This window comes from Olea europaea, chromosome 4 (genome assembly GCF_002742605.1).
Source record: "Olea europaea var. sylvestris chromosome 4, O_europaea_v1, whole genome shotgun sequence".
Classification (NCBI taxonomy): Eukaryota; Viridiplantae; Streptophyta; class Magnoliopsida; order Lamiales; family Oleaceae; genus Olea; species Olea europaea.
In genome coordinates, this window is record NC_036240.1 from 6,712,646 (window position 1) to 6,732,113 (window position 19,468).

The 19,468-nt window shown below is 33.2% G+C and overlaps 1 protein-coding gene across 1 annotated transcript in view; it reads left to right on the forward strand.

Annotated features, from left to right (window-relative positions):
• Window positions 1-13,993: 13,993 nt before the first annotated feature.
• LOC111392939 (TVP38/TMEM64 family membrane protein slr0305-like) overlaps window positions 13,994-19,468 on the forward strand; it is a gene marked incomplete at its 3' end in the record, with an annotated part of 17,744 nt that continues 12,269 nt past the window's right edge. The window contains exons 1-2 of the mRNA XM_023018351.1: window positions 13,994-14,092; window positions 14,525-14,720. Coding sequence (XP_022874119.1) covers window positions 13,994-14,092; window positions 14,525-14,720 — 295 coding nt within the window. The remainder of the gene's footprint in view (window positions 14,093-14,524; window positions 14,721-19,468) is intronic.

The window sequence follows — 19,468 nt, forward strand, 5'->3', positions numbered from 1 at the left end:
GCGGTTCGAACAGCTTCTCCCCAAAATGGCTTTGGCAGCTTAGCCATACTTATCATGCTTCTGACCTTTTCCATGATTGTCCGATTCATTCTCTCAGCGACTCCATTATGTTGTGGAGTACGTGGGACCGTCTTCTCATGTCGAATGCCATATGTCCTGCAATAGGCATCAAACTCTTTGGAAGTATACTCACCTCCATTATCTGTACGGAGACATTTCAGCTTCTTTCCTATTTCACGCTCTACCATGGCATGAAATGATTTGAAGTAATCCAATACTTAGTCCTTCCTCTTCAAGAAATATACCCATACCTTTCGAGAAGCGTCATCAATGAATGTTAAAAAATACTTGTTACCGCCTAGTGATTCAACCTCTAAGGGACCACAAACATCAGAGTGTACTAGATTGAGCAACTCTGATCGTCTCGTAGAAGAGAAATTGAAGGAGACTCTATGTTGCTTACCAAATAAACAGTGACTGTAAGGATCCAGTGCAACTTCCTTGGCAACTGTGATTAGCTCCTTCTTTGTCAAAGTAGACAATCCCTTCTCACTCATGTGACCAAGTCTTTGGTGCCACAAATTTTGAGAAGGTTCACGTTCTACTACGTTGAGGCTATCCGCATGCATTTTCATATGAGTCTTGTATAAAGTGCCACATATATGTCCTCGAGCGACAAGCATGGAACCTTTCATCATTTTCCATGTGCCATTGCTAAATTGATTTACATAGCCCTGTTTGTCAAGGGCTATCCCTGAAAGTAGATTTAGCCGAAGATCAGGTACATGTCGAACGTCCTTCAGGGTTATTTTACACCCGAGGTTCGTTTGTATCTTAATATCACCAATTCCTATAGTCTTAGAAGAACTGGTATTTCCCATCTTCACTGCACCAAAATCACCGGCTTTGTATGTTGTGAAGAAATCTTTACGTGAAGTGGCGTGATAAGATGCTGCAGTGTCTATTACCCACTCAATATCTTGGTTTGAGACATGAAGACATGTCTCTTCATGGATGGAGCAGATAGCCACCTCTCCAGAAATAGTGACTAGTGTCTCTCCTTCCTTATTTTTCGACTGTGAACTGTAGTGGCCTTGCTCTCGTAGCAATTTTCTATAGTTCTTCTTCAAGTGGCCCTCCATACCACAATAGTAGCACTTATAAGTAGGCTTCCTTCTATCTATAGATCTACCCCTACTTTTGCTTCTACCTCTCCCCCTATCTCGAAGCTCTCCTTGTTGTCTTCCCCGGTCCACTATGACAAGGGCATGTGATTGGTCGGTGTCTACATCTTTTCTTCTAGCCTCTTCATTAAATAGGGCATCCTTAACCATTGACATGGTAAGTTTGCCATCAGGGGCTGAGTTGCTAAGAGATACTACTAATGTCTCCCAACTATCAGGAAGAGAACTTAAAAGTAGTAAAGCTTGTATTTCATCCCCAAGCGGCATCTCCACAGATGACAATTGGTTTACCAAGCTCTGAAATTCACTGGTGTGCTCAGCAACTGAAGTTCCACTCTTTAACTTCAGATTCACCAAACGCCTCATCAACAGGGCTTTGTTTCGAGCGGTCTTGGCTTGGTACATGTCCTCCAGAATCTTCCAGAGAGTATATGCATATGTCTCTTGTGCCACATGGTGAAAGACACTATGGTCAATCCATTGTCGAATTTGACCGATAGTTTTTCTGTTTAACTTCTTCCACTCCGTCTCCTTGGTAGGATCGGGGTTTACGCCTTCGGCTTCCAGGGGGTCATACAAATCCTAACAACTGAGGAGGTCTTCCATCCGAGGCCTCCACAGTGTGTAATTGGTGGCAGTAAGCTTGATCATAGCTCCCGATAAAGATTCCTCCATGGCTTAGGCTTGATCAAAATCGGAGCTATATCAAAACTACGAGGGCCAATTGATAAACCTTGCTCTGATACCACTTGTTGTGATTCTCCGATCACGTAAAGAGAAAATAAAAGAGGAAAAACAATTCTATTTCTACTTGAATAGAATTTACAACTGAGTTTACAAACTCAACAAAAAACCTCTCAAAAGAATCTCTCTAATCTCTCCTTTTTTTCTCTCTTCTCTATCCTATTTTTCTTCCTCTCAAGGGAAGGAATCTCTCTTTTATTGTGGCCTTACCCTCTCTCTATTGTGGCTTTTTTTTTTCTCTTGGTAAACACCCCTATTTATAGAGAAAAATGTTGCAAGAACCGCCATAAATTATGGCCCAAAATCTGCCAAACAAACCGCCTCATATTGGCCGAAATTTGCTTGTCAAACCGCCTCAATTTTCTGATCCAAAAATTGCCCGCCAACTGCCTAAAAATTCTGCCAAAGAGCTGCCATGAAAATGCATGAAATCAGGCTATTTTCATGCAAATTTCCAGCTGTAATTTAATGCATGAATCAGAAAATGGTGGCTGCAACGTCTGAGGCGGTTGGGAGCTTCTAGCATGTGGGAGGTAAGGTGGCTGGAGAATTTTAATTGAAATTGTCTTCCTTTTGCATGGTTGATTTTTCAATTTCTTCAGCTGGAAGAAACTCAAAAATTGCAGCTGTAATACGGCAAAAATACGACTGGAATATATCAGCACCCTCCATGAGGTAATCATATGATTTTTCAAAGAAAAGAGCCCACAAAAAGTTAAAAAATAAAGTTATATACTAATTCATTGAATGTAAAACTAGCTACTACATAGCAGATATAAAATATTTCAATGTATATTTGACTTTTTACTTATTACCAAAGAAAAAAAAAATACTCCTACAACATTGGTATTGTGCTTGAAATCACGTTCAAAACCTTGGAAAACTCATATTTTTTAATATAAAAATAAAAAGTCGAAACCATTAACATCTTCGAGAAATTACATATGAGAAAAATCTGTGAACGAAAAACTGGAAAATACCTCAAGCAATGCCATGAATAAACCTTGAAACCCAGCAAATCATGTATAAATACTTCTGGCATTTCTAGAAGCAAATAGGGATGGCAAACAAACTGTTAACCCGTTAAATTCGATATTCACGAGTCCCGCCTCGAACGGGGTAGGAATTACCCATTTAATCAGGTATTCGGGTAGGGGACTGGTAACTAGGGCCTTGCCCTGCCTGGTCCCTTTTGATTTTTTTTTTTAATAAAGAATTCAATACTTTTAATGGATAATTTCACGAAATTTCATTAATTCTAATAGAAGATGGTAATTAAGATTATCAAAGGAATATGATAAATAATAAAAAATCTTAGTTTACCAAATATATTTCTATAATTTAAATTTTAAAAATAAATAAATTTACTAAAAAATTTAATAACTATGTTATTATCTTACTTTAATTAATAGAGACAATAAAATAAATTAAAAAAAAAAAGTAAACGGGTGCTAAATGAGGCAAGGGTTCCGCCTCGCCCCGTCCCACCCTGCCCCGCTCCGCTTTAAATGGATAATGGGGCGAGGGCCGAACACTATCCGTTGCTATTACTAGAACCAAATCACTAATTAAAAACTTTTGCAATCAATATTTTCTAACAAACCATGTTCAATAGATATTAAAGTTAGCTCATTCAATCTTTCTTGCTACATGATTAATTGCAAGTAAAAATTTTATAACTTCAATTTTAAAAAACATTTTACACAGCTCATTAGTTAGGAGCCTTCAAAAAAATCACTGTCTTTACGAAAATTCAACAATAATGTAGGCTGAATCTCCAAAAACTATACCCTCAATAAACTAAAAAATAATCACTACCTCAACTCTTAGCAATCTTCATATTTTCCCTCAATTTGTAAGTAATATTCTATAAAATATAGTCTGAAAAGTTTTAAACTGGAAACAATAATAAGAAAAATCAAAAGTGTTAATCGCTATATGTTAAAGTTATCGTATTACGTTCCTTAATTCCGTGTGTTATATCATAGTACAACTGAGGATTGAGAAGAATTGTTGGAAGAATATGTAAAGTAGAATGTCGATTTTTTATTACATTGAAGATATGCTAATTCTCTCTTTTTCAGAACATATTGGTGAAGTTGAACGTGCAGAAGGTTGAAGATAATTTTGAAAGAATTAAGAAGGATATGCTAATTAACTCTCTCATTTAATCGATTTTTTATTACATTGAAAGATATGCTATATATATATATATGGTTTCCGAAATAGTGTAAAAAGAAGTGCTTCGAATCATTGCTATTTGACTCGGAACTGTTCTTAAAAAGTCGAGGAATTTCGAACAGAGTATATCTTACTCGTTCAAGGAAGGTATGACGTTATATATAACATATTTAAATAGAAAATAATAAAAAAATCCTATTTGGGGTTAAAATAAATTACAATTAAGAAAGAAAAATAGGATTTTGGGATAAGAAATAAACTAAACTAAACAAAAAAACACAATAAATCATGGATAAATCCAAGCGACCTTTTCTTAAATCCAAGCAAAATTTTGGTGGATGGGGATCCCGTAAAAACTTCTTTCGAGGAATGGGCCATATATATATATAACATACACTAAATAAAAACTCAAATATAAAGGAATATATGCTTTGAAATAGTATCACTCAGTTGATAAAAATTTAAAAATAGAATTTTGAACAAATTCTCAATCAAGTATAGCGACGAAAAATAAAACCTAAAACAAAAATGTCTACTGACCTTGGTTGACATTGTACATATAAATAAATAAATAAATAATTATTTAAAGGGCTAAGAATCTCAACGTGATTCGAGGAAAAAAAAAATTATGAACAAGAATTTCATACTCTCAAGATACAAGATATGGTAACCGGCAAAAATACTCGAGTGTATTTTTAGGTGGTATATTCTTCAAAACAGACAACTTTGTAAGTCGTGCTCAGCAACTACTTAAGAATGAGATATGATAATTGATGACCAATAAAGTTTGGATGATTAAGTTAACAATTCTTGTCGTTAAGTGTGAAAATAGATTACAGACAAGATATACAGTTTTCATGAACGTCTATGCGGTACGTGTATGGTCTCATTCAGTATGAGAATTATTAAATTCATGTGATCTCATTGTATGATTACAATTTCCCAAGTTTAGAGGCAGAACTGCACCAACATATCCATTGTGTTTTAAGTTCTCAGTGATGGATCTGAACGGCGGTAATTATATGCTTGGAATCGTCTATCTCTTCCCATTTAACATTGGCAATGAAAAATGGCCAGTCTAAATATGATGTGGGACGCCACTTAGAGTACGTATCTGAATGTTGACCAAAAATAGAGTGCTCAAATTCACCAACATGTTTGGTCATGCTCAATATTAGCATTTTTGTTTTGGCTTTTAAGCATGGTCAAACAACCCGTAAGATAAAGTTCGAAAAGTTTAATCATAAGGAGATGTCCTATTTTAATATGAATAAGAATGAAAACATACCCCGTAATGAGTTGAGATATGACGTTTTCATTTCCATATCCCTCTCGATGTTCCGCCTCTAAACTTTTATACTTCACTATATATTGGATAGTGTTAGCAAATAGTAAAATGATTATACGTACATTAATTACAATACAATCACCTTCGAAATGTCATCTAGCTATATGCTAACACTAACCGGTATAGTGATTTATCAAAACTTTAGTAGGAGACAATCAAATGGAATGAAATTGGGACAAAAAATCTGAACTCGTGATACCATTCTAGTTGGTTTACGAGAAATAAATAGATTAAAGAGAAAACAGAGATGTGTCGAAAAAATATTGTCTACAATACTTGGAAAATGTACTTAATTAAGATAATTTTCAATATAGTTAATGTGTTTGATTGACTTTGTATTTCATGAAAAATGTCATTTTACATCCAGACTCCTACTTTTTGAGGTTTTGATTAACAATTTTTTCATAGAATATGTTTTCCAACTTTTGGTCACATAACTATATTGCTCTCAAAAATAAGCAAAACATTTTCTTTAGGGAGGAGTGATTTTTATTTTTCAGGTAATTCACTCTCCTTTTCTTTCTAATTTATCTGTTTTCTCTCTCATTTACCCATCAATAAAAAATGGACAAATATAATATTTTATATATTGAAAACTAAATCAATCAAATACATTTAATTAATAAAAACTATACAAGTAAGTTATAGGCAATTGAATTGCTTAGAATTTATTTTCTTTTTATGCAAATTATATGCTCACAATCAAACGCACAAATTTTCTATGAAAAATATCATTTTTTCCACCAAAATTCCTACTTTTGTTCAGTTTAATTGATATTATTTTCAAGAAAAACATTCATATTTTTTGTCATGTAACCATATTTTCCTTGAAGATAAAGAAAATATTTTTTTAGAGAGGGTATGTTATTATTTTTCAGGTAATTCACTATCTTTTTCTCCCTCATTTATTTATCAATAAAAAATGGACAAATATAATACTTTTTAGGTTAAAAATAAAATCAATCAAATACATTTAATTGATAGTTTTCTTGCATATAATTTCTAACAATTCAATTGCCTAGTATTTATTTTCCTTCTATATAAATTTCATACTTACAATCAAACTCACCATTGGTATAATTTTTATATTCAAGAATCATGGAATTAGCACATATAGATTGAAAAAAAAAAAAAAAATCACATCTCCTGGAAATATTTCGAAATATTAATAATAGTAATAATCTTTAAGTTTCACAGTTAATGTGTGTAGATTAAAAAGAACCCCATGAATAAATCAGGAACAAGTCAATGATGGTAAATATCTACATTTTTGGATACGTAGAATCCACCCGACTATGCATTGGTGGAAGTTGGAACCAGGAGTCTGTTTGGCCATCTCTCCCACAACATTTTGAAATTTTTTTTTGAGTCTAGGTACAAATTTTAAAATTTTAATGTATGCATAATTATGTTTGGCTCCAAACTTAATTGAAATTCTAAGGTTGTTCACTGTTCAGATTTTTAATAAGTTCAAAGTTCAATTTTTGTAGGATTTGTTCAAGAGTAGTGATATTCATCTCTAACTTGTGTAAAGGAGATGCTTCGGGTGCATAGTTAAGGTGAAAAAATGATAATGCTGCATTGATCAAAATGAGAAAATAGTTCGTATCTTGAAATGTTTGATGTTATATATTATATTTTCTAAAAACATTACTATATCATAAATATAAGTGTAATTATTTTATTTTAATAGATTTTGTTGAAAACGTGTGTTATATTTAGTTATTTATTTTAGCATAATATGTAATTTCCTATTATTGTTAGTTTCCTATTATTTTTAGGTTTTCTTGTAGTAGTATAAAAACTGTTTTTTACTTTCTTTGAAAACCTAATTTTGATGGCTCAATAGATTATGGTTCTCTCTTTATTCTTCTTCTCCTTCTCCTCTTTTCTTCTTTTTGAATTGATTCAACATATTGGTTTGAGATTCATTATATTGTTATCATGGTATCAGAGCCTATAATTGAGTGAAATTTGTGAAATTTCTGTTTGGGTCGTGCTGAAATCAAGATAGAAATCAGGCAAAGAAAGTTTGTATGAAAAACCTATTCGACCGCAACTTAAAATCAAGATTCAGACCAAACTGGAGATCCATTAAGAAAACGGAGACCAGATCCTTGTTCAGTAGGTTGAAAGGAAACGTCCGGTCAGGCGCATGTCGGTGTTAGGCGGACTGTGGCGGTGGCGCGTGAGGACCACGCGCAGAGATGGTGGTGGTGCGTGAAGGCGCGTGCGTCGTTTTTTCGGGGTGATTCCAAAAGGCAGCTTGTTCCTTGGTAAATTTTTTATCTTTTGGTGATATTACTTTGGTTATACGTATACTGTGCAGTATATTTTAACTATAGTTTGTGGAAGTACGTTAGTTATCGTTGGTTTCCTTAAAAAAATTGGATAATTTCGTTGATTCATAGTTGGTTATTTATTGACTTTATGATGGCAACTGAAAGACATGATTCACTTCAATCCATTAGTGTCAGACTAAATGCTAAAAATTACTCGTATTGGAGTACAGTGATGAGAAATTTTTTAAAGGGAAAAAGATTATGGGGCTATGTTAGCGGAACGATTGTGAAACCCAAGAACACTGCTCAGAATTATATAACAGAGTTAGATAATTGGGAGTCAAACAACGTGAAAATTCTCACTTGGATTCACAATTCCGTTAAGCAATCTATTGGTACACAATCAGCAAAATTTGAAACAGCAAAAGAAGTTTGGGAGTATTTTCAAACGTTATACACTAAATCTAACTTTGCAAAACAGTATCAGTTGGAAATTAATATACGGGCTTTACATCGGAAAGATATGAGTATTCTTGAGTTCTACGCTGCTATGAACTCTATCTGGGATGAGCTGGCTCTTACGGAATCAGTAGGACTGAAAGCGTGTGAGGAATATATTACTTTTAGAGAGGAGCAGCGATTAGTTCAGTTTTTTATGGCACTTCACAGTGATTTTAAGGGACTCAGAGGCTCTATTTTGTATCGCACTCCACTTCCTTCAATTGATTCGGTGGTTAGCGAACTTGTAGCTGAAGAAACACGTTTGAAATCTCTTGCAGGAGAAGTATCTCTTCCTCCATCTAGTACCTCAGTGTTGGCTGTACCTTCTCGACTGTTCACACAGAACCAGAATAAAGGTTATGTGCGAGTTGCTACTTATGAGTATAACTTTTGTAAACAAAAAGGACATTGGAAGTCTCAATGTCCAAAGTTATTGAAAAAGTAGCAACCTCAATCACAGCAGCGATCTTATCGTCCCAATGCTAACATAGTTGTCACCATGCCACCTAATGATTCATCCATACTTGGAGCACCACCTTCATCCAATCCCATGTTGACGGACTTAGCAGAGCAGTTTCAAAAATTCTTAGCCACACAACCACATGCTATGTCAGCCTCCACTCATATAGGTTTGTTATCACAGAATCACTCAGGTATTTCGTCCTCATGGATCTTTGACTCAGGTGCTTCTAAACACATGTCGTCTAATTCAAAACTCTTTAATGACTTGCGTCCTTCCAACCCATCTATGTCTATTATGACTGCTGATGGTACACCATTACCTTTAGCAGGTGTTGGTTCAGTTAATACACATAATTTGTCACTGTCAGATGTCTATTGTGTTCCAGCTCTTACTTTGAATCTTATCTCTATTGGTCAATTGTGTGATTCTAGATACTTAGTTCAGTTTTCTTCTACTGGTTGTCATGTGCAGGATCCTCAATCTCAGAAGTTGATTGGGATAGGCCGTAGTCAAGGAGGGTTATATGTTCTGGACAATCTAAGATCATCACACGTTGCAGCCTCTGGTGTTGATTTGTCATCTTTTTCTTTGAATTCATCGTCTTCTAGTTTTTATTTGTGGCATTCTCGCCTTGAACATGTTTTCGCTAGTCGTTTAAAATTTTTAGTTTCTAAGGGTCAATTGGGAAATATACAAACACATGATATTTCTGATTGTAGTGGTTACAAATTAGCAAAATTTTCTGCTTTACCTTTTCCTCGAAATATTTCTCATTCTGTTGCACCATTTGATCTTGTTCACTCTGATGTGTAGGGACCTGCTCCAGTTACTACAAAATGAGGGTCTCGATATTATGTGTCATTTATTGATGATTATAGTCGTTATTGTTGGGTTTATCTTATGAAGCGATGATCTGACTTTCTTTCTATTTATCGATCATTTAGAGTACTTATTAAAACTCAACATTCAACTGTAATTAAATGCTTTAGATGTGACTTGGGTGGAGAGTATACTTCATCCGAATTCTCTAAATTGCTTGCTCTTGACGGCACAATTCATCAAACCTCTTGTACTAATACCCTACAACAAAATGGTATTGCTGAACGAAAGCATATGTACATTGTGGAAACTGCTCGTTCACTTCTTTTATCTGCCAAAGTTTCCAGTGAGTTTTGGGGAGAAGCAGCTCTTACTGCTGTTTCTTTAATTAATAAGATTCCATCTTCCCACAATTCAGGTTTATCACCCTTTGAAACATTGTATGGGCATCCTCCGGATTACTCCTCATTGAGAGTCTTTGGTTGTACTTGCTTTGTTCTTCGTCCTGAAGTTGAACGTAATAAGTTGACATCTCGCTCTGCTATTTGTGTTTTCTTGGGTTATGGGTAAGGGCAAAAGGGTTATTGTTGTTTCGATCCCATTAATAATAAATTATATGTCTCTCGTCATGTCGTGTTTCTTGAACACATTCCATTCTTCTCCATTTCTGATAATACTCATAACGTGACCAAAACTGACCTCATTTATATTGATCCATTCTCTGATGATATAAACAATTCACCTTCCCATACCCCATGTACTATTGATTCTTCATGTCCTGCAGGTACACATGCTTCAGATCATGCTACCCCTCCTCCTTCTATGGCTTCCCAAGCACCGCCTGAGATTGTTGATCCAGCTCCTGCTTCATCTCTTCCTCGTTATCCTCAACGTATTCGTAAGTCCACTCAGTTACCTGATTTTGATTATTCTTGTTATTCTGAGTCCTTTTGCTATCTTCTAACATCCATTCATAAGTTAGTTGAACCATCTTCCTATAAAGAAGCTATTTTGGATCCTCTTTGGCAACAAGCTATGGCTGATGAAATTTCTGCTCTACATAAGACAGACACTTGGGACTTGGTTGAATTGCCTTCAGGTAAACATACTATCGGTTGTCGTTGGGTTTATAAGATTAAAACCAAATCTGATGGTTCGATTGAACGCTACAAGGCTAGATTGGTTGCTAAAGGTTTTAATCAACAGTATGGTTTAGATTATGAGGAGACTTTTGCTCCTGTTGCCAAGATGACCACTGTTCGTACACTTATTACAGTTGCATCTGTTCGTCAGTGGAGTCTCTCTCAATTGGATGTCAAATATGCCTTTTTAAATGGAAATCTTCAAGAGGAGGTTTATATGGTTCCTCCTCCTGGCCTTTCCCATTCTCCTAGATTTGTTTGCAAACTCAAGAAGGCACTTTATGACCTCAAACAAGCACCTCGTGCCTGGTTTGAAAAATTTTCCACTGTTGTTAGCTCTCTTGGTTTTACATCCAGTCATCATGACTCCGCTTTATTCTTTAGATGCACTTTAGCTGGTCACATTCTATTATTGCTAGATGTTGACGATATGATTATTACTGGTGATGATGTTGATGGAATTGCAAGTTTGAAATCAGAATTGGCTTGTCGTTTTGAAATGAAAGACTTGGGCACACTGTCTTATTTTTTGGGGATCGAAGTTGCTTCTTCTCCTAGAGGTTATCTTATCTCTCAGTCCAAGTATACTATGGATGTCATTGAGCGTGCTCGTCTTATTGATAATAAATCTGTTGATACTCCTCTTGAGTCCAATGCTCGATATTCATCCTCTGATGGTGTCACATTGACTGATCCCACTTTGTATCGCACTATTGTTGGATGTCTAGTTTATCTTACCATCACACGTCCTGATATTGCTTATGCTGTTCATATTGTTAGTCAATTTGTTTCAACTCCTACTACAGTTCATTGGGCAGCAGTTGTTCGTATTTTCCGTTATCTTCTTGGTACATGCTTTCAGAGTCTTTTGTTTCCATCAACCTCATCCTTAGTGCTCCGTGCCTACTTTGATGCTGATTGGGCCAGCAACCCCATTGATCGCAAGTCCACTATGGGTTTTTGTGTATTTTTGGGTGATTCACTTATCTTTGAAAAGTAAGAAGCAGACTGTTGTTTCCCGCTCCTCTACAGAAGCAGAGTATCGAGCTATGGCATCCACCACCACTGAGATTGTGTGGTTGCGATGGTTACTTGCAGATATGGGTGTTTCTCATTCCTCCCCAACTCTCATGTATTGTGATAATACTAGTGCCATTCAGATCTCTCACAACTTTGTGTTCCATGAAAGCACAAAGTATATTGAGATTGATTGTCATATGGTTCATCATCATCTGCAGACTGGCACCATTTCCTTACCTTTTGTTTCTTCATCATTGCAGCTTGCTGACTTCTTCACTAAGTCTCATCCGGTTCATCGTTTTCGCTTTTTGCGTGACAAACTCTCGCTGCTTCTTGCTTTAGCATCTTGAGTTTGAGGGGGGATGAAAACGTGTGTTATATTTAATTATTTATTTATATTTAGTTATTTATTTTAACATAATATATAATTTCCTATTATTGTAAGTTTCCTATTATTTTTAGGTTTCCTTGTAGTAGTATAAAAACTGTTTTTCACTTTCTTTGAAAACCTAATTTTGATGGCTCAATAGATTTTGGTTCTCTCTTTATTCTTCTTCTCCTTCTCCTCTTTTCTTCTTTTTGAATTGATTCAACATATTGGTTTGAAATTCATTATATTGTTATCATTTGTAACATATATTCATGATTTTTTAGTTTGATCATTCATTGTGCACAAATTGAATATGAATTTTTGAAGAAAAAATAAAGCAAGTTATGGGCTTGAAATCCGCTAAAAATCTATGAAAGTATGAGGAGGCCAGCCTGAAAATTCTAAAGAGTTCGATATTTTTAATCCAAGTTTTGGACACCTAAATTTTAATAACACCTATTAAATCTTAGTTGGGGAGAATTTTATGATTTTCTAAAGTTTAATATGAATACACCCCTGAATATCCACACAATTAATTCAAAAATTCCTCAACTAACCTTTCATCTTCAGTATATACGTTAATCTTTTCCGGTGAGCGTCAATTACTATGTGTGTGTGTGTGTGTGTTTTGTAAAATAACGAGATAATTATTGATAATTATTTAGTATTATCATGTTACGTGGATAAGTCTTATCTAGTTTAGAAGATCTATTTTATTCCAATTGTAACTCTTATTTTGGACCCTATAAATATAGGACATTTGTTCATAATAATACATAATTGAGTTTTAACTCTTTATTTCTTCTCTTATTTTCTCTCTTCCCTTTAGTTTTATAACACGTTATTAGCACGATTCTCTCAAAATCAAAACAAATTAGTTAGAATGTAATAATTTTTATAAACATAATCACGTGTACCAAAATTAATTTGGCAACATGCGAATTCTATCTATGCGTATGCATTAATTCAATTTTGTCCAGTTCACGTCCAATTTTTTTCATGGTACCAATTGAAATTTGGAGGCTGCTTCGCCAATTACAATTCATCAATTTCTACCTTTTGATTTTACATCTTTATTATGGGGTAATCAATTTCATGAAGTAGCAATTATTAGATGTTTATGTCATGGCAATTATTAGATTCTTATGAATTCATCTTTAATCCATAGTTTTATGCAACACTACTACATGTTTTCAATTCTTGAATTTGAATTTGTGTCAATTTGAGGTGACAAAAAATTGTACAACCTATTTTAATTCATGTATACGTGTAGCATTAGATATATTGATTTATGTAATTCTTTCTTTTATTTTTTAATGGATGTAAAATATATGTTTACGGTGAAAAATAACTATAAAGCATATATTTTCAAGATTTTTTTTAATACATGTTTGGTAATTAATTTTAAAATATAAATTCATTTCCAATCTATTTGGTAACTATTTTTTATTTGCATGATAATTAATATTCTTTAACTTAATTATATATTTGTATTGTTCAATCATAAATTTTAAATTAATATTATATCATGTAGTTGCTCCTGAAGTAACACAACATTATAATTAATATTCTAGAAAAATATTAATCGAAAATCTATCTATTATAAATAGTTTGCTGATGCTTCTAAAGTAGAACAATATTATAATTAATATTCTTGAAGAATATTAGCTGTTACTGAAGAGCATAAATTATATTTTTCAATATTCTTTTAATTTTTCAATATTCCAGAAGAATATTGACGTATTGATCTTGAAGAAAATAATAATAAAATATAACATACTCCTGAAGTAGCATATGCTTTGAAGAAAATATTATTTTAGTGTTTATTCCTAAAGGAAAATACGTAACTTATGTTATTGACTACTTGATTAATCATTATGTGATATTTAATCACATTGTTCAAAACTAATTGTATTTTCTTTATTGTGTAGTTAATGAAATGACAAACATCACGAAACTCAAGTTTGCTGCACTTGATATATCTGACAAAAATTATCTATTATGGGTATCAATGCTGATATCCATCTTGTCTCAAAAGGTTTGGAAGAGACAATAAAAGAAAGAAACAAATAATTCATGCAAGATAGTGTAAAAGCACTCATCTTCCTTTGTCATCATCTTCACGATGGAATGAAAATTTAATATCTCACTGAAAATGATCCACGGGTTCTTTGGAAAAAATTAACTGAGAGATTTGATCATCAGATGACTATAGTCCTTTCCAAAGCCCGCTATGAGTGGATGCATCTTCGTTTGCAAGACTTCATAACTGTTAGTGAGTACAATTCTGAATTGTTCATAATATGTTCGAACTTGACATTGTCTGGAGAAAAAATCACTGGTGAAGACATGTTGGAGAAAACTTTTTCCACTTTTCACGCCTCGAATGTGCTCCTGCAGTAGAAATATCGCGAGCGTGGTTTTCAAAAAGTACTCAAAACTTATATCTTGCATGCTTGTTGCTGAATAGAATAATGAATTGCTAATGAAAAATCACAGGTTACGTCCAACTGGTTCTGTACCATTGTTTGAAGAAAATGGTACTGCATTGCCTGAAACAAATGCAATATCAAGACATGGATGTGGACATTGGTTTGGATATGGACGCAGATATGCACGCGGAGTAAACCATGGACGAAATAATCAACAAAGTTATCAACAACAAGGCAACAATAACGAAAGTAGCACACCTAAAAGGGTACACGAGAAAGTTGTTTTAAATGTGGAATGAAAGGGTATTGGACACTTACCTATCGTACAACAAAATACCTTGTGAATCTTTATTAAAAATCAATCAAGGAAAAAGAAAAAGTGAAGACAAATTTTGTTGACTATGATAGTCCAATTGATGTAACTCATTTGGATGTCTCCAAATTTTTTACTGATCCAAATGAGAATATTGACCATTTGCTTGGGGTGGTATGATGAAAAATACAGATTAATTTTTTTATTTTTTTTTATGTTTCTAGTATTTCCCTTTAATTTAGAAATTTAGTTTGAAATATGTTTTTACTTTTCGCAAAAATTTTGAAATTTATTATGTATCATTAATTTCACAATATTCATTATGTTATCATTTTAAATTTAAATTCAAGTTTTTTTAACATATATCTATTTTGTTATATTGATAGATTCATGATGGATTGTCAAAACACCTGCTTGATTGATAGTGCAACTACACATACTATTCTTCAAGACAAAATATTTATTGGACTTAACATTGAAAGAAAATAATGTCAAAACAATATCAGGTGCATCGAATATCGTTGAAGGCTCTGGAAAATTATATATTGACGATGCACTTTATTCTAACAAATCCAGAAGAAATTTGCTTAATTTTAAAGATATCCACTACAATGGATATCATATTGAGAGGATGTAAGAAAATAATATTGAATATCTTTGCATAACCTCTTTCGTATCTGATCAAAAGTAGATAAAAGAAAAATTTTATACACTTCCATCCGGCATGTAGTATACATTTATAAAAATAGTTGAATCAAATAATGTCACGAACCAAAAGTTCGTTGACCCAAAAAATTTTATTCTTTGGTATGATCGACTTGAACATTCAGGAGCTATAATGATGTGTCGAATAATAAACAATTCACATGGACATCCTTCAAAGAACCAGAAGATTCTTTTACCTAATGACTATCCATGTGTAGATTGTTCGCAAGGCAAGTTAGTCATTAGACCTTCAACTATAGAGGTCAATATTGAATTTCCAACTTTTTTGGAAAGAATTCATGCAGATATATATGGGCCAATACACCCACCATGTAAACCATTTCGTTATTTTATAATATTAATTGATTTTTCTATTAGATGGTCACATGTTTACCTACTTTTCACTTGGAATGTAGCATTTGCTAGACTACTTGCTCAAATTATAAAATTGCGAGCGCAATTTTTCGATTACTCAATTAAAACTAGTCGCTTTGACAATGTTGATGAATTTAGATCACAAGCATTCGATGATTATTGTATGTCAATCGGGATTGTAATTGAACATTCAGTTGTGCATGTCTATACACAAAATAGTTTGACAGAGTCGTTTATTAAACGTCAACAACTTATTGTTAGACCATTACTTATGAAAACAAAACTCTCAGCTTCTGTTTAGTGTCATGTCATATTACATGCTGCATCATTGGTTCGTATTAGACCAACTGTCTATTATCAATATTCATCTTTGCAACTAGCATTTGATTATGAACCTGATATTTCTTATCTACGGGTCTTTGGTTATATTGTCCAAGTCCTTATTTCACACCCACAACGTACTAAAATGGATCCCCAATGAAGACTTGAGAATTATGTGGGTTTTGATTCACCATCAATTATTAGGTATCTTAAGCCTTTAACGGGTGACTTATTTACTGCACATTTTGCAGATTGTTATTTTGATTAAATGATTTTTCCAACTTTGGAAGGAGAAAAATTATATTCTGAAAAACAAGGTAAAATTATTTGGAATGAAGCAACTCTATCTCATTTTGATCCCCGTAACAATCAATGTAATCAAGAGGTTGAAAAAATCATTTATTTGCAAAGAGTTGCAAATCAATTACCTGATGTATTTGTTGACACTAGAAAAGAGACAAAGTCATATATTCCAGCAGAAAATATTTCAACAAAAATTAATGTCCCTGTAGGACAATCTGTTGTAGCAAATGAATCTTAAATACGCCAGAAGCGTGGTCGATCAATTGGTTTAAAAGACTCTGTACCTCGAAAAAGAAAATTACATGAGAAAAACCAACCAAAAATTTCGGAAGAAGTCACATTAGAAAAGATTAATCAATCAGGTATTGAAAATACAGTTCATGAAAAACCACAAATATTTGAAAATAATGAGATCTCAATAAATTATTTGTTATCTCATAAATTATGGGAACAAAATAATGTTGTTATAGACAATATTTTCGTCTTTAATGTGGCTCTTGATATTATGCAAAATGAGGATCCTGAGCTACAGTCGGTTAAAAACTGTTAAAATAGAAATGATTGGTCAAAATGGAAAGAAGTCATATAATCAGAATTGAATTCTTTGAAGAAACGAAAGTGTTTTGACCTGTAGTTCGAACCCTTGAAAATGTAATCCTTGTTGGATACAAATGAGTTTGTGTACGAAAAATGAATGAGAATAATAAAATTACAAGGTACAATGCCCGACTAGTAGCTCAAGATTTCTCACAAAGATAAGGAATTGATTATGAAGAAACATATTCTCCCGTAATGGACACCATCACTTTTAGATTTTTAATTAGTTTGACTGTATCACAAAAGCTTAATATGTGCCTTATAGATGCAGTAACTGCATATTTGTATGGTTCACTTGATAGTGACATATATATGAAAGTCCCTGAAGGGTTTAAGGTGTCAGGAACAAACGATACATGGTCGAGAACCATGTTCTCAATTAAATTGTAAAGATCATTATATGGATTAAAACAATCTGAACTCATGTGGTATAATCGTCTCAGAAAATATTTGTTGAATGAGGGTTATAAAAATGACGATGTCTGTCCATGTGTTTTCACAAAGAGAACAAATAGTGGATTTGCAATTGTGGCAGTTTATATTGATGATTTAAATTTAATTGGAATTCTTGAAGAACTCAACAAAGCTGTTGATTATTCGAAAAATGAATTTGAGATGAAGGATTTGGAAAAAACTAAATTTTATCTTGGATCGCAGATGGATTATTTGTTCATCAATCTACGTATACAGAAAAAGTTTTAAAACGTTTTTACATGGATAATGCACATCCATTGGCATCACCTATGGTTGTTCGATCACTTGATGTGGAAAAAAATTCATTTCGTCCATTTGAAGATGGAGAAAAAGTTCTTGATTCTGAAGTACCATATCTTAGTACAATTGGAGCACTAACTTATCTTGCAAATTGCACTCGACCCGACATAGCTTTTTCTCTAAATCTTCTTTCAAGATATAGCTTTACACCAACTCAAAGACATTGGAATGGTGTTAAACATATTTTTTTTTACTTTAAGGGTACCATTGATTTGGTATTATTTTATTCTCAAAAGTTGGGATATGCAGATGCAGGTTATCTATCTGGCTCACGTAAAGCTAAATCACAAACAGGTTATGTAGCAATCATTGATAGCCACATCCTTAAATCATTCTGAAATTATTTCAGTCTATGAAGCGGGTCGAGAATGTGTGTGGTTAAGAAACATGACCCATCATATCCAAGTATCATGCGGATTAACTTCAATAAAGGATAATCCAATAATTTTGTATGAAGATAATGCGACTTGTATTGCACAACTCAGAGGAGGCTATATCAAAGGTGACAGAATGAAGCATATTTCTCCAAAATTCTTTCATATACATGAGTTTCAAAAGAATGATGATATCGATATCCAACAAATTCGCTCAAGTGACAATGTGGCCGATTTATTCACAAAAGCACTACCAATATCTACATTCAAGAAATTAGTTCAAAAGATTGGAATGTGTCGACTCAAAGATTTTTAGTGATCAACATCAGGAAGAGTAGCTGTACTCTTTTTCCTTCGCTTAGGTTTTGTCCCACTGAGTTTTCCAAGCAAGGTTTTAATGAGGCAACATTTATTTTTAGTACTCCAAAATAACTGTACTCTTTTTCTTTTGTTTGATATTTTTTCCATTGAATTTTTATCAAACAAGATTTTAATGAGACAGGTATTGTACAAATAATCATCAAAGTAGGAGTGTTGTAAAATAATGAGATAATTATTGAGGATTATTTAGTATTAGCATGATACATGGATAAATCTTATCTAATTTAGAAGATCTATTTTATTCCAATTGTAACTCTTATTTTGGACCTTATAAATATAGGACATTGGTTTATAATAATACAGTTGAATTTTAACTCTTTATTTTTTCTCTTATTTTTTCTCTTCCCTTTTGTTTTATAACAATATATACACACATATAATATTGACGTAGCGGAAGTCTATCGGAAAGAGCAAAACCTCACAAAACTTGCACTTGTTGATTTGGAAGATGATACCAAGATGGAGAGAACAATTTGAGAAACTTCTTTAAGAGTTTTATTTAATTAGTCAAAACTCAACTAACTGTAAATTTAAATTACAACACGTATTTAAAACCCTAAATAAAACCTAGATAATAACTAACTCCTAGATAATGACTAAATCTAGAAAACAATAAGAATAAAAAATGAAATCAAAATTTAAACGGAATTAAAATCCTAATCTAAATTTCGGAGCCCTAAACATTTGAATTGGGCCTAAACAGGCTGTAAGTTGGACCGTTTCCACTCAAAATATACACAAATATCTTCGAAAACGAACACTTCCAAAATTTTTTTTTTTTTTGGGCGGGGGGGGGGGGGGGGGGGGAAAAAAAAAAAAAAAAAAAAAAAAAAAAAAAA